Source organism: Manacus candei, unplaced genomic scaffold (assembly GCF_025592945.1).
Source record: "Manacus candei isolate 608988 ecotype Guabito, Panama unplaced genomic scaffold, ASM2559294v1 h1tg000503l, whole genome shotgun sequence".
In the NCBI taxonomy this organism is placed as follows: domain Eukaryota; kingdom Metazoa; phylum Chordata; class Aves; order Passeriformes; family Pipridae; genus Manacus; species Manacus candei.
The window spans coordinates 1,013-15,875 of NW_026138551.1; the positions used below are offsets into that span (position 1 = coordinate 1,013).

Below are 14,863 nucleotides of genomic sequence, written 5' to 3' on the forward strand. Positions count from 1 at the left end.
AACTGTCTCTCTCTCACTGAGACTGTGCTTCTTTCAGATCCATTTTGATGGTTGGGACCCTTATTATGATTTCTGGGTGGATGCAGACAGCCCTGACATCCATCCTGTGGGCTAGTGTGCCAAGACTGGACACGCTCTGCAGGTCCCTCTGGGACACCACAGTGTTATGCTGGATGATTTTCCTAAGTGCATTTTGCTCTTCACATGCAAATCTGTTTAACTGCCTTTTTTTTTTTTTTTACTTATTTTCAGGTGCTGAGGATCCAGAGGGAGCAGTGGGACAAGTGTGCCCAACTCAAGACTGCCACGGGATCGGGCACGTCCGGGGACCACGATATGGGACACATTGCACGTATGTAAATGAGATCCTCTAAGAGTCTGAGTGCTGTTAATAATGATAATGCAGCAACAAGCACCTGCACTGCACTGAAATGATCTCAGTGTTTGTTCTGGAGGTGGTTATATCTGCAATTGCAGCTCCCTCTTGTGTCTAAATGTGCTGTTTCATCATAAATTCTGTTTATACCAGTATGATCATTATAACTGCAATGCAAACAGACTAATTCACTCCAATTTCTACATTCCAGCAGTGCTAAAGGAGAGGTTTTTGTAAAATAATATGCCTAAGAACACCAGGCAAGGAGACATTAAAGAGGGAGGGAGTGTGGGTAGGTTATTAAAGTACAAGAGTGAGGAGTGCTTGTTCATGTTTTGTGCTCTGCCTTTTGATTTCTCTTGGAAGAGAAAGGTTTTTCTCAAGTAAACTATTTTAAAGAGCAAGAAAACAATCTCAGGGAAGAGGTCTGAAGATCCGGTAGCTTATAATGTGGGCTTGGGATTTTTCAGCAACTTTTGGCAGCTGAGAACTGCTGTGGAGGAAGGAAGATTCCAGGATGTGGACGCTTGATAAGCTACACTGCAGCAGCCTACGAACTGAGGTGAGACCCTGAGAGGGAGGAATCACCAGCAGCAGAAGAGCAAGGACTCAAAGCTATCTTCTTGGACTTCATGAGGAGGAGAGACTGCAACAGACAACTGCTGGAACTTGGTGAGGGGGGAGCGTTCAGGAGCCCAGAACACTCCCACAGCAAAAGACTGTGTTACATATCAGCCTTAAAGGCTGCTTCTGGACTAAAGTTAAAGGAGGGGCTTGAAAGGACTGACTGATAGTAATGTAATATATATATATAGTTGCCTTCAGTTTGTATAGTATTTATTTGTGTAAATAAATGTATATACTTCCCCCTTCCCCTACAGAAGCCTCCAGTCTGAAAGTTTCTCTGCGGTGTTAGGATAAATTGTTGAGAAGGGGTGGGGGAAGCCTAAAAATTGGATTTTAGGTTTCTAATGTGGCTCAAACTGCCACAATTTTTTCTCAGCTGCCGAAAGTTGCCAAACTCACTTGTTCCATGAAACGTTCGAATAAGCAGGTTACAGAGGACGAGCTCTTCTTTAACAACACCTCAGAGTGGGTAATAACATCTCTCTGAGTGTTTGTGGCCTCATTTTTTCTGGGTTTGTGATGGATTTCTCTGCCTGAGGCTGGTAAGGCTGTGTGACTGTAAAGCATTGTCACCTCTCTCTGGTTTTTGTTTCTCTGTCCCAGGTTAGTTGGCTGCCCATACTCTGATGTGAACCTCAGCAGAGAGAACTTGTTACAGGACCAGCTGAGCAGGGAGAGACCTTCCCCTGGGAATACCATGCAGAAAGCCAAGGGGCTGGAAACTCCTGCCTCATTGCCATTGGGAGCAGGGGAGTCTTCTCAGTCTTCTCCACAAACTGGGATAGGTGCCTAGGCTTTTATTTATTTATTTTATTTTTTTTAATACTCATTTTTACCTAGTGCTGAGTTCTGCAGTGGGAGCTGAGGGATCTGCTAGCTCCGAGCTGCATTGCAGCTGGCAGGGCAAGCTGCCCACTCTCCCTTCACCTTCACCTGACACAGAATGATGGAAATCAGGGGAGGAAATGCAGCAATAACCCACTGACCTGTAATGTCACAGCTACCCAGAGCTTTCAGCCCAGCTCTGTTTAAACTATCAGATCACTGCTGCTTTCTCAGAGGGAAAGTCATTTGTTGAGGTGGTTTTGGTGCTTAGCACGAGGATTTGGGCTTAGTGGAGGAAAGGAGTTGGCATGAGGATGAAAGCAGTGCCCAGCCAGCAGTGAGGGAAACTTTGGGCACAAGTGGGACCTCCTGGAGCAGGGAGAGGTGGGGACAAGGACAGTGGGACAGAGGAAGAGTTGGTGACACCCTCCCAGGAGCAGGACCATGACTCTGCACTACTCCAGTGATCTCATTAGGGAGCGGTGATTTCTTCCTCTCTTTTTTTTTTCTGTCTTGGTTTTTAAAGCTTCTGTCACTTGACACATGAGGAGTGAGTTGATGTCTGGAGGTAACAGGCAGCATTCCTGGCCTGGGAGTCTCCCCAGGAGTGAGCCCAGGCCACAGGCTGGCAGGCACAGAGCCCTTCCCAGGCTGGCTCCAGCTGGGAGCTGGAACTGTGCCATCAGTTCCCAGCCAAAGATACTGTTACCAGAACTCCTCCACCTTGTCAATAAAAGGCTGCAAACATCTTCTCTGTTAGCAGCATGACATCATTTTCCAGGGAAGAAGCTGACGATAAAGCCTCCAGCCTGGCAATCTTATCTTTTTTTTCCCCTCTCTCCTGCTCAGGAGGGTGGGAAGGACGGCCTGGAAGCTCAGTGTGCCGTGCCTGGCCCTCTCTGACCACCCTGCCTTGCTCCCCTCTCCAGACTGTGACCCTTCCTCCTGCTTTGTAATTGCTCCTACTTGGAGCCTGGCTCTGACTTGTCTCCTTTCCTTTTCCAGGCCCTGATTTGGATCTCCAGCAGGCCCTCCACCAGTCCATCTTCATGCCTTCCCTGGCCTCTAACCCGACCCACCGGCTCCATCTCTTCTGGGAGCAGCACTGCAGGCTCTTGCCAGAGGTCTCAGGCCTCACAGCCAAACAAGTTGCCAAATGGACTGTGGAAGAGGTGAGTTCCCTGTTCTTCTGCTCTCCTGGGCTGCAGGAAAGCCATCTCTCTCCTCCTCTGGACTGCTAATTGGGAGACATCTTTATTTTCTTCCCTTTCCCCCTCTGGTTACTGTGCATATGCCACAGCTGACTCAGCTGGAAGTTACACCCAAGTCCCTTTAGCAGGGAGGGATCCCTGTTAACCCTCTGGTTTCCACAGCTTCAATAGGATTCCCTCCCTCCCTGCCTTTGTTTGTTTATTTAGCCCTTGATCTCTCAGTCCTCAGGCCTGAAGCCTCCTTCTGACAGCAGATTCCCTTTCTCTGTGATCTCCCTCCCCCTCTCCCGTGGCTTTGCTGCTGATTCACTTCATTGCAGAGAATTCCAAACTGTGCATGCCCACTCCTCCTGCCTCTCCCTGCCTGATTCCTCTGGGACAAAACTGCCCACAGCCTGACCTGATTTCTGGCAGAGGTATCTATTCAGCTGGGGATGTGTCTCTGCAGCTCTGGAGATGTCTCCTGTAATTAGGTGGTGTGTAAAAACCCGGAGTGTTTTGTGTGCTGAGTAGTTGGTTTTTGCCTCAATGCCTTGGGCATAAATAATATTTGTCTCTGCGCTTGGAAGTGGTGACAATTTGGATGCTGGCACTTAATTGCAGGGCATTTAATCCAAGAGGAATGTGCTGTAGTGTTGTGCTTGCAAGGATGCAGGGAATCTGCAAAGCAGGAGAAAGGTGCTGCTGTTGGTGATGCAGAGAGGATCTTCAGAGACTTTCAGAAAGTGCATTTTCCCCAAGTGCCTCAACATCAGATAAATCCAATTTGACTTTGCTCTTCGTGCTGGAGGACTGCTGGGAGTCTGGTGGGATTGCAGTGATGTGGGAGATGGGAACCACAGCAGCTGGGAAGGGGATAGAGCAATTAGGGTTGCTGTTTTAAAACTTAGTTGTTGTGGCGTTTTTTTGTTCTGTTTTTTTGTTTGTTTGTTTCTTTTTAATAAAAATGTGTTTGAATTAAATTCATAGCAAGGAGGAAAAAAATCTCTCTGAAAGATTTGCTGTTCCTGTCCTTTTGAGAAAGCTTCTAATGATTTGTCCAAAAGGTCTTTTAGCAAATCAATAAAGTCAGAAGCAGTTAATCCTCTGACATGATAATCAAAATCTCTTTCTTTTGGATAAAACAGGGAGGCTGGTTCATGGAAGTACAGTGTCAGGATCCAAGCCAAATAAAATCTGTCCTTTGCAGTTGACCTTTAAAGCAACTGCTGGGCAAATTTAACTGGGATATTAGTTTGATAACAGCAGGGACCACAGGACATGGATGGAGGGCACTGGATATAGTGATTCCAACCCTGAACTCTGTGCTGCAGCCTGAAACTGAGGAAGTTTTCTCTGCCAGTAGCAGTGTGATTGGCACATTAAAAGCTCAGTTGCAGCCCCACAATGGACTGGCTGAAGTCATTACAGGTTTTTGTCTCGAATTTCAATCAAGTGGATCTGGTTTTGCAAATTATGTTCATCACAAATTCCCAGAGGAATCAATTTGGGCTCTGTCTGAGCACTTGCAGGATCAGCATGTGCAGTGCAGTGAAGCCTCAGGTCTGGGAGATGAAAGCAGCAGGACTCGCTGTGTTTTAGGGAGTCCAGAGTACATTTGGTCTGTTGGCATTTGGGCTCCCAACATCTTCCTGCAGGGCAAACATTTGCCTTTGGGTTGTGCTTTGAACTCTGCTGCGCAAAGGAGCCCATTTTGCTGATCTGAAACAAGAGTGACAAGGGTGTAAAATTCTCCTTTGGTTTCAGGCTAAAGAACTGGTTTTATTTTATAAAACCCACATTAAGGGAAAAAATGTTGCTTTAATTCTCTGCTGGTTGAGAACAGCTGAAATGGCAGAGCAGCAGCAGCATTTAGGGGCCCTCCAGCAAAGAAACTCCTGGTAACACTGAGCAGGCAACAAGAGTAGTTACTTTAATGCAGCTTTGGTATTTATTGAAAGCTTCCTGTCATGTTTTTAGGGCACAGCATATTGACTCACAGAAGAACATTAAGATGTGCTGCAGTTGTATTGTTCATTAGTTAATCCTGCATCAATGTTAATACCTGGGGGGGGACTGTCCTTGTAGCAAGTGCTTTTGGGTTTTTAAATCTCAGTTAAGCCCAACCTGTCTCTGATGGCCTCAGGAGGGGTGTCAGTCCTGCAGGAGCTGTTACAGGGGTGCAGTGTGAGACAGGCATTTGCCACCCAGGGATATAAATCCTGTGCTCACCTCAGTGTATCACATCTGGGATCACATCAACACCTTCCAGACAGGTCATATGGAGTTTCTAAGGTGTTTTCAGCTCTTTTTGAACCCCTTTTCCATTCCTAATGTGCATTGGGGGATCTATTTCTCCAATTTCTCCATTCCTTACAAAAGGGAAGTAGTGTTTTGTTGCTGGTTTGTAATGGGAGTTTGCACTTCTACAGGAGAAAATTTGGAGTCCCTGCCCGATGGAGATGTGAATTTTAGGGGTTCCCTTTAAATGGAGCACTGAGAGGGATGCTCTGCTCTCAGGTTACATAACAGAAACCACGGGAATTGGAGCTGCTCCTGCCAGGGGAGAGCAAACCTGGAGGGCACTGAGAGCCCCATGGTTGGAGGGAGGGAATGACTCTCAGTCTAGTGGTGGGATCAGCTGGAGATGCAGTGACACGATTTAGGAGAGGCTCTGACAATCCTGAGTTGAAGGGGTGCTCGTGTGTGACAGTGACCCCTCCCAGCTGCTTGTTTGTGTACAGGAGGAAATGTCACATCTGTAACAACTCACATGGATGTGCCTCATGAAACAGAGCTGCTCCTGCAAGGGAGCATCCAATTAGCAGGAGATGTTTGATCTGATTATGCCTCAATATACAAATATCCTATGAATATGAATAGCTGGAGCTACAGCTGGAGAAGACAATACACATTAATTCATCCTCGGCTGCTCCTTGCACTCCTTAGTGTTATATAACATAACCCAGGTCTCCAGGGAGATTATTCCAAATGTTAACAGATTCCCTGCTTAGAAAGGTTCTCCCTGGTGTGAAATGTAAAATTGACTTTTACTTGTTTAATCCTCTTGGTACCATGGATCCTGTGCACCCACCACGGATTAAATAAAACCAAAACTCTTTCCTTCCCAGCTCTCCTGCCTTTGGATGTTGGTAAACCAACAGTGCTCATTCAGTTGGTTTATCTTGTCTCTCACAGGCAATGTCATCCTGGGAAACTGTCTAAATCCTTTTTTCTTCCTAATTTTACTCTCCAGCAATACTGTAGGGAAAGTGAAGTTGAGGATGGGTTTAAAGTAGTGTAGCCACACACAGCTTTTTTTAATCTGGAAAAATAATGTTGATTTCGTGAGGATGTTTTAAGGGAATGGAGAAGCAGGGAGAGAAATGGTCAAATGGCAACAGGGACAGTTATTGCTGGTAACCAGAATATGCAGGGAAGTTGCAGCAGCAACACAGAAATATATCATTCATTAATGGGAGAGTTTTAAGTATTTAAAGTTGTAAAAATGTTTGCATAAAGAACTCATACAGAAATAGGAGCTTTTTGCTTGACAGTGTCCCATTTTAATTGTCCATGTTTCTTTCCTGGAATTCCAGGTGGTGAGCTTCATCCAGCGTTTACCTGGTTGCAAAGAACCAGCGTCTGTGTTCAGGGAAGAGGTAAGTGCAGCGTGCCCTGCCCCTGGGCTGTGAGCACAGACCTGCTCAGCCCTGTCATTCCAGACCCTGTGGTATTTAGGAGGCTGTACTCCAGCATGGCTAATTGTATCCTGCTGCTTTAGATTTCCCCTGCAGTTCCAATCAGGGAGCCTGTGCTGAACATCCTGTCTTGGACTGTTGTGCCGTGGCTTTGGCACCACTATAAAGATGTCCTGTTAGAGTGGGGTGGGGAGGATCTCATCTGCTGCCTCTAACAAGGACATGTGCTCCTGGGGAGCCTGGCAGGCACAGGGTTTCCCAGGAATTGCTGGCTTCCCCCATGGGGTGAGAGCAGGAGGAAAACCTTTCCTTGAACAAGGAGAGGTTGGGAAGTCAGAGCATGTCCTGCCTGTGGTGTGTCCTGTCATTGCTGCCACGGGCTGGGCTGGGCTTGTTCCCTGTTCCTGGTGTGTTCACCGTGGCTTTTGGGAGTCCTCTGCAGGCATGGGATAAGGCTGTCCTGGTTTTTGGCACACTTGTTTAGGTGGATCATAGGTGGGGGCTGTTGAGTGCTTCAGCTTCCACTTCCATTGCAGGTGGTACTTGGAGGCTCTTTGTGAGCCCCTGATGAATTTGCAGGGATGAACCTTGTCCTGGGCTCATCCCACAGCCCAGGCAGAACATGAGGGGGGGATTCAGTCCCTCTGCTCTGCCCAGTGAGACCCAATGTGCAGAGCTGCCTCCAGCTCCAGGGGAACCAACATCTGAAGGATGTGGAGCTCCTGGAATGAGTCCAGAGGAGGCCACGGAGATGCTCCCAGGGCTGGAGCCCCTCTGCTCTGGAGCCAGGCTGGGAGAACTGGGGGGGTTCACCTGGAGAAGAGAAGGCTCCAGGGAGAGCTGAGAGCCCCTTGCAGGGCCTAAAGGGGCTCCAGGAGAGCTGGAGAGGGACTGGGGACAAGGCATGGAGGGACTGGACACAGGGAATGGCTTCCCACTGCCAGAGGGCAGGGTTAGATGGGATATTGGGAAGGAATTCTTGGTTGGGAGGGTGGGGAGGCCCTGGCAGAGGTTGCCCAGAGAAGCTGTGACTGCCCCAGCCCTGCAAATGTCCAAGGCCAGGTTGGAGCAACCTGGGCTAGTGGAAGGTGTCCCTGCCCGTGGCAGGGGGGTAGAATTAGATGAGCTTTAAGGTCCCTTCCAACCCAACCCATTCCACAGCTCTGTGACAGCTCCTGCTCTGGCTGTGAGGGCTCAGGGAAGGGCTGTGCCTCTTCTGCTTCACTGCAGTGACTGGAAGGGGCAGGTTTGTGATAGTTCACTGCTCCAGAGCTGACTCCTGTTCAGGGTCAGTCAGGCTGCCGTGCATTTTGTGGATTTATGTATCTGTGCTTTCCTTCCCCTTGCTTTAAAAAACATGCAGACACACACAAAATAGAGAGCAAAAGAAATGGAGGCTTGCAAAAAGCACTGTCCACAGTGTGACAAATCTTTAACTGAATATAGTGGGAATAGTGAAATTTATTTAAATGAACCAATCTTTCAGTGTAGCTGAGTGTAAAAGGTGCATCCTGATTTCTAGGGAAGATGTATTTAGAGGTAAGAGTGCTAGATAAACTGTACCAAACAAATCTTGTAATGAATCCAACCATTCTCCATGTGTTTTATTTTATTTTATTTCTTCTGGCCATAATTTAAACAACAGCTACTCCTTCCTAGTTCTGACAGTGTCATAGCCATGGTCTGTTTTAATCCCTTATTTCCTGCAGCCTCCAAGTGTGATTCCCTGTGCCAAATTTGAGGAGCTTGCATTGTTTTACAAGTTCATGCTCAAACCGAATTGTCAGTTTGAAATTAAAACCCTTTTAGCAGTTTGGCTTTGGCCAGAGTGTAGGTGTGAGTGACAGGAGAGCTGAGCTCCCCCACACTGTCCATTAGCTGGGATCAGCCTCCAAGTGCTCCACATCCAGGAGAAATAAATCCCTGGTAGACTTCTCTTGGCGGGGGGCTGGACAGGGATAAGTTGCTGCTTACATTAGGAATGAAGAGAACAAATTGTGCACAGAATTTTAAAAACCGGTTAACCAGGTTAACATGACCCTGCTGTTCCTGCTCCTCTCCTGGGAAGGCGTCGGTGGAATCAGGTTCAAGGCATGAGGAGGAGCAGGAGATGATCTTCCCTGTGCTTTTATTCCATGCCCAGCATCCCAGGAAAGCTGGCAGAGAGACAAGGAGTTGAACTTCCAGACCTCCTCAGACCCACAGCAGTACCAACCACATCAGGATACGGCTTCTTGACACCGTCTCCCACAGCATTCTCCTGAAAAAGCTGCAGCCCACGGCTTGGCCAAGGGCACTCTGTGCTGGTTAGTAACTGGCTGGAGGGCTGGGCCCAGAGAGTGCTGGTGAACGGGGCTGCATCCAATGGGATCTGGTCACTGGTGGTGTCCCCAGGGATCAGTGCTGGGCCCAATCCTGTTTAATATCTTTATTGATGATCTGGATGAGGGCATCGAGTCCATCATCGGCAAATTTGCAGATGACACCAAACTGGGGGGGAGTGTCGATCAGCTGGAGGGCAGGAGGGCTCTGCAGAGGGACCTGGACAGGCTGGATCCATGGGCTGATTCCAAGGGGATGAGGTTCAACCAGGCCAAGGGCCGGGTCCTGCCCTTTGGCCACAACAACCCCCGGCAGCTCCAGGCTGGGCCAGAGGGGCTGGAGAGCAGCCAGGCAGGAAGGGAGCTGGGAGTGGGGATGGACAGGGAGCTGAACAGGAGCCAGAGTGTGCCCAGGGGGACAAGAGGGCCAATGGATCCTGGCCTGGCTCAGGAACAGGGTGGCCAACAGGGCCAATGGATCCTGGCCTGGCTCAGGAACAGGGTGGCCAACAGGGCCAGGGAAGTGATTCTGCCCCTGGACTCAGCACTGGTGAGGCCACCCCTGGAGTGCTGTGTCCAGTTCTGGGCCCTCAGCTCAGGAAGGACATGGAGGGGCTGGAGCAGGTCCAGGGAAGAGCAACAAGGCTGGGGAAGGGACTGGAGCACAATTCCCATGAGGAGAGGTTGAGGGAGCTGGGGGGACTCAGCCTGGAGAAGAGGAGGCTCAGGGGAGACCTCCTCACTCTCTGCAACTCCCTGACAGGAGGGGGGAGCCAGGGGGGGGTTGGTCTCTTTTCCCAGGCAACTCTCAGCAAGACAAGAGGGCTTGATCTTAAGCTGTGCCAGGGGAGGTTTAGGTTGGAGATTAGGAAGAATTTCTTTGCAGAGAGGGTGCTCAGCCATTGGAATGGGCTGCCCAGGGAAGGGGTGGATTCTCCATCCCTGGAGGTTTTAAGAAGAGACTGGATGTGGCATCAGTGCCATGGGCTGGGAACCGCAGCAGGTTGGATCAAGGGTTGGACTTGATGATCTCAGAGGTCCCTTCCAACCCAGCTGATTCTGATTCTATTCTATGATTCTTCCTGAAAGGGTTTTTGGGAATCAGGCCACTGCCCACCCTGCCCTGACCTGCTGCTCTCTGGGACAGCACTGCCACTAATCCATGTGTCCGCCTCTGAGAAGATTTTAATTAATTTAAATGGAATTAATTGGGTGGGAAGAGCCCTCTTGTCATCCCTGGAAGTGTTCAAGGTCCGGTTGGAGCAACCTGGGCTAGTGGAAGGTGTAGGGGTGGAATGAGATGATCTTTAATGTCCCTTCAATCCAAACCTTCTATGATTTTTTTGACAGTTCTTTCTCTTTTAAGTGGCATTTAAGTCTGTGTGACCCCTGCCAGAGCCTCATTCCTCCTGAGGGGCTGAAACCTGGCAAGGATACATTTCCAAAGGGGATTTTGGCTGAAATCCAGCAGATTGTACCCAATTGTTTATCCCAATTGTTTATCTACTGCACTGCTCCTGCAAGCAGAATGCATCTCTACATGTAGAAGAAATCCAAAATAATACAGTGTTGCCATAAAAATGTTGTTATAACGACAAATTCAAGTTTCTCTTAAAAAAAAAAAGAAATGTTTTCTGTAGAAAAAATCAGACTGGAAAAAAAAACAAAACAAGAACAAAAAACAAAACAAGCAAACAAAATAATAAAAAAACCAAAAACAACCAAAACAAATGAACAAACAAAAAACAAAAACCCAACCCAAATCCGAAAAATAAAAAAACCAAAAAACCAAAAAAGCCCCACAAAACCCAGAAACAAACAAACAAAAAACCCCCCAAAAACCCCAACAAAAAACCTCAAAAAAACCCAAAACCCCAAAAACCAAAAACCAAAACCAAAACAAGCAAAAAACCCCTCCAAACAAATAAAATAAAAAACCCACACACACACACAAAAAAAACCCCCCACCCCATCACCAAAACCCAAACCCCTGTATTTAAAAAAGTGAAATATTCCTTGGTTTAACCACTGGAGAGATCACCTGGTCCAATCTCACCCTTCAGAGCAGCACCAGCTCCAGCAGGTCATCCCAAAACAGCTGAGTCTGGAGTATCTGGATGGAGATTCCACAACTTCTCTGGGCAACTTGTGCTCAACAACCGGCCCAGTGGAATTTATTTTTTCCCTGTGTTTGACCTGAATTTTCAAATTTAAGCATTTCAAAGGGATTCATTGCCTTGTGTTCTTAGGGAATCACCTGAGGGGGAGTTTTTGGCCTTGGCAGGTGGTTCCTGCATTTGGGTTTGGTGGAACAACAGTGAAATATCCCAGTGGACGCCCCATTCCTGCCTCGTGGATCCCAGTGAGAAGGAGAAGGCTGAATTTTTTATGGAAATCTTTCCAAGAGTTCTGGAGAAAACCCTCAATCTTTAAGTGGTTTTGCATGTTTATGCTCGGAGAGGAGTCTGTTGGTCATTCCAGACAATGAAATCATAACGGTCCAGGAGCCATCTGATAAATGCTGGTAATGACACCACGAATATTCCTCTTTTTTTTTTTTTTTTGACTTTGAAAGGAATAAATCCCAGGCCTTGAGATTGTTGCAGGCAGGGAGGGACGTGTTATTAATTCCCTCAAAAGCCAATTAAGTGTGGCCTCGATATCCCAGAGGATTTTCCCCTTGTGGATATCAGAGGGAACCTCTCCTGTCTCCAAGCTCTGGGTGGTTGGATTCAGTTCACTGCTCACTCCTGGCTTGAATTTGCCTCCTTTTGCCTTCCTGCACACCAGTTATGGTCCCTTGGAGCCTTCAGCCCATAAATGATGGAATAAACACCAGGAATAGAATCCCACCCAGCCCAAATTCTTTGTCAGACACGCTGAACTCACCAGGGCATGGGTTGGCTTTTCTTATTTCCTCACCTCCCTGGTCACGGCTGAAAGGGAGAAGAAAAAATCTCCTTTTTAGGTTTGGAAGAATCCCAGGAATGGTTTGGGTTGGAAGGGGCCTTAAGGATCACCCAGTTCCACCCTCTGCCATGGGTAGGGACACCTTCCACTAGCCCAGTTTGCTCCAACCTGGCCTTGGACACTTCCAGGGATCCAGGGGCAGCCACAGCTTCTCTGGAAAAATCTGTGCCGGGCCTCCCCACCGATTTCCTTCTAAAATCTAATCTAAATCACTCCTTTTTTGGTTTCAAACCATCCCCCCTTGTCCTATCAATACCTGCCCATGTAAAAAATCACTCAAGAAGAGCTTCTGAGCCTGAAAAGTCATTTTTTCCCCAAAAACACTAGTAGTTGATACAATAAAAAAATATTATTATGTATACAACATTATTATGTATACAACATGTTATATATATATACATGTATACATGCATATATGTATACAACATATATGTATATATGTAATATATAAATATATTATAGATAATATACATAATATACATATATATTATATATGTGTATATATGTATACTATATATATGTAATATGAAAATATATTATATATAAAAATTTACATATATATATATGTAAATTCAAATGCTGAATCCTATAATTAGGCTGCAACATTTTGTTTCTTTGCTTACTTCAAACAAGTCTAAAAATCCTCCAGACTGAATAAATGTGCCACGGATGGTGCTATAAATTTTACACAATTTATAATAGTTATTGTTATTAATTAAATAGATATATAATGTGCAAAGAAAGGGTGGTGGGTTTGGGTGCTATTGGGTGTGAAGTGTCTAATGACCAATGCATTTTGCTTTTTCTTCATTTAACTAAATTGATTAGTAACTTGATTATGATTTTATGGAATCCCAGAATGGTTTGGGTTGGAAGGTACCTTAAAGATCATCTAATTCCATCTCCCCTTTCGTGGAGCTCTGAAATATTCCTGTGTGGATCATGAATATGGCACCGAACCTGTGGGAAACCAGCACCAAACAAACCTGGAATTTGAACCAGAAGGGATACACTTAAGCAAATTATATATATATGTATATTTATAATATATATGTGTATAAGTGTATACTATATATGTGTAATATATAAATATATACTATATATATAATTACATATATATTATATGTGTATATGTGTATTCAATATATATGTATATCTGTAATATATAAATATATTATTATTATATATTATATTATAAATATATTATTATATATTATATACATATATATTATATATGTGTATATATGTATATAATATAGATGTATATATGTAATATATAAATATATTGTAGATAATATACATATATATTATTATAAATACATATATACATGTATACATTATTATATATACATGTATATATGTATGCAACATATATGTATATACGTAATATATAAATATATTATAGATAATATACATAATATACACATATATATGTGCGTATATGTATACAATATATATGTATATAGGTAATATATAAATTTGTTATATATAATGACATACATATATATTTAAATTCAAATGCTGAATCCTATAATTAAGCTGCTTTTTCTTCATTTAATTAAGTTGATTAGTAACTTGATTATGATTTTATGGAATCCCAGAATGGTTTGGGTTGGAAGGGACCTTCAAGCTTCTCTGGTGCCACCCCCTGCCATGGGCAGGGACACCTCCCACTTTCCCAGATTGCTCCAAACCCTTTCCAACCCTTTTGCACCCTCTCATTGTCACCCATCCATCCCCAATCCCATCCAATTCCAATACCTACATCTGATTAATTACTGAAGGAAGGGAAAATTGCTTTTTTTCTCCCTCTCTTTTTCTTCCCTTTTTTTTTCTTTTACTCCTCCGTTTTTATACAGCCGTAAAATGCAGCTCTTCTATCCAAATAAATACTCAAAACCCACAAACCCAATTCCCTGGCAGCATCCCAAACCCATCCCAGTCTATCCCAATCTTTTGGGAGACAAGTTTTCTTCCAGATACATCATCAAATTAATGGCCATCGGAGGCCTTTCTTCAAGCAAACGGGGAGGGAGTGAAAGCCATAAACCCAGACGGGACATAAATATAATTATGCCATAAAAAACAAACCCCCATTTGCTGTTAGTTACGACTTTTCAGCCTGGAAGTGACAAAAAAACAAACAAAAGGAATTTGTCGTGTACATCGAGGTCGGAGGAGTGGCAGCTTTTGAGAACACTCAAGGAGAGAGGGTAAAACTGCCATAAATCTGTATTTTCTGCCTGCTGGTTGCTCGTTGTAGCAGAACTTTTGTTGACAGAGGAGGAAAAAAAATGTATTAAAATAAAAAAAGCACAGAAGTGAAATTAAAAAAAAAAATTTGGAGTTATTAACTGAAATATAGGAGGATTTAATTTGATTCTGGAAAATTCTTCATTTTTGTCACAAGAACCCCTTGCCTTGGGTGAAGGGGAGGCAGATAAAAAATAAAAAGGTAGAAAATGTTGGTGGAAACTTATGGTAAGAGGTGAAATAATAAATACATGTGGTTCTATTGGCATATATTGTTCTTTTACAGCACGTTTAATGGTCCCAAAGAGATGGAGGAGGTCCTGCTCTACTGGAGCCCAAATCCTTGGTGTCAGGCACAGAAATTCCACCCAAAATCAGAGGTTTAGGAGCTGAAAGATGGGAGGGAAAATTAAACCCTGATTTGAGGTTTAAGAAGCAGAAAGAACCTAAAAAACATTGACCCTAAAAACATTGAGCCAGAAAGCAGCACATCCTTCATTTCAGTCCCAGGAAGGTTCCTCAAGATTGGTTCCATCCAAGTCTGGAAGCTGATGGGAATAAAACTGAGTTTCTGATTCTTCCTGCTTGGTTTGTCTGGGA

The 14,863-nt window shown here is 45.1% G+C and overlaps 1 protein-coding gene across 1 annotated transcript; it reads left to right on the forward strand.

The window, feature by feature from the left end:
• Nucleotides 1-274: 274 nt before the first annotated feature.
• LOC127465833 (lethal(3)malignant brain tumor-like protein 1) lies at nucleotides 275-9,020 on the forward strand. Its single transcript, XM_051776365.1, has 6 exons — nucleotides 275-352; nucleotides 847-938; nucleotides 1,607-1,788; nucleotides 2,834-3,000; nucleotides 6,618-6,680; nucleotides 8,863-9,020. The coding sequence occupies exons 3-6, from the start codon at nucleotides 1,701-1,703 to the stop codon at nucleotides 8,896-8,898; spliced, it is 354 nt and encodes a 117-aa protein (XP_051632325.1). The 5' UTR covers nucleotides 275-352; nucleotides 847-938; nucleotides 1,607-1,700; the 3' UTR covers nucleotides 8,899-9,020.
• The last annotated feature ends 5,843 nt before the right edge of the window (nucleotides 9,021-14,863 follow it).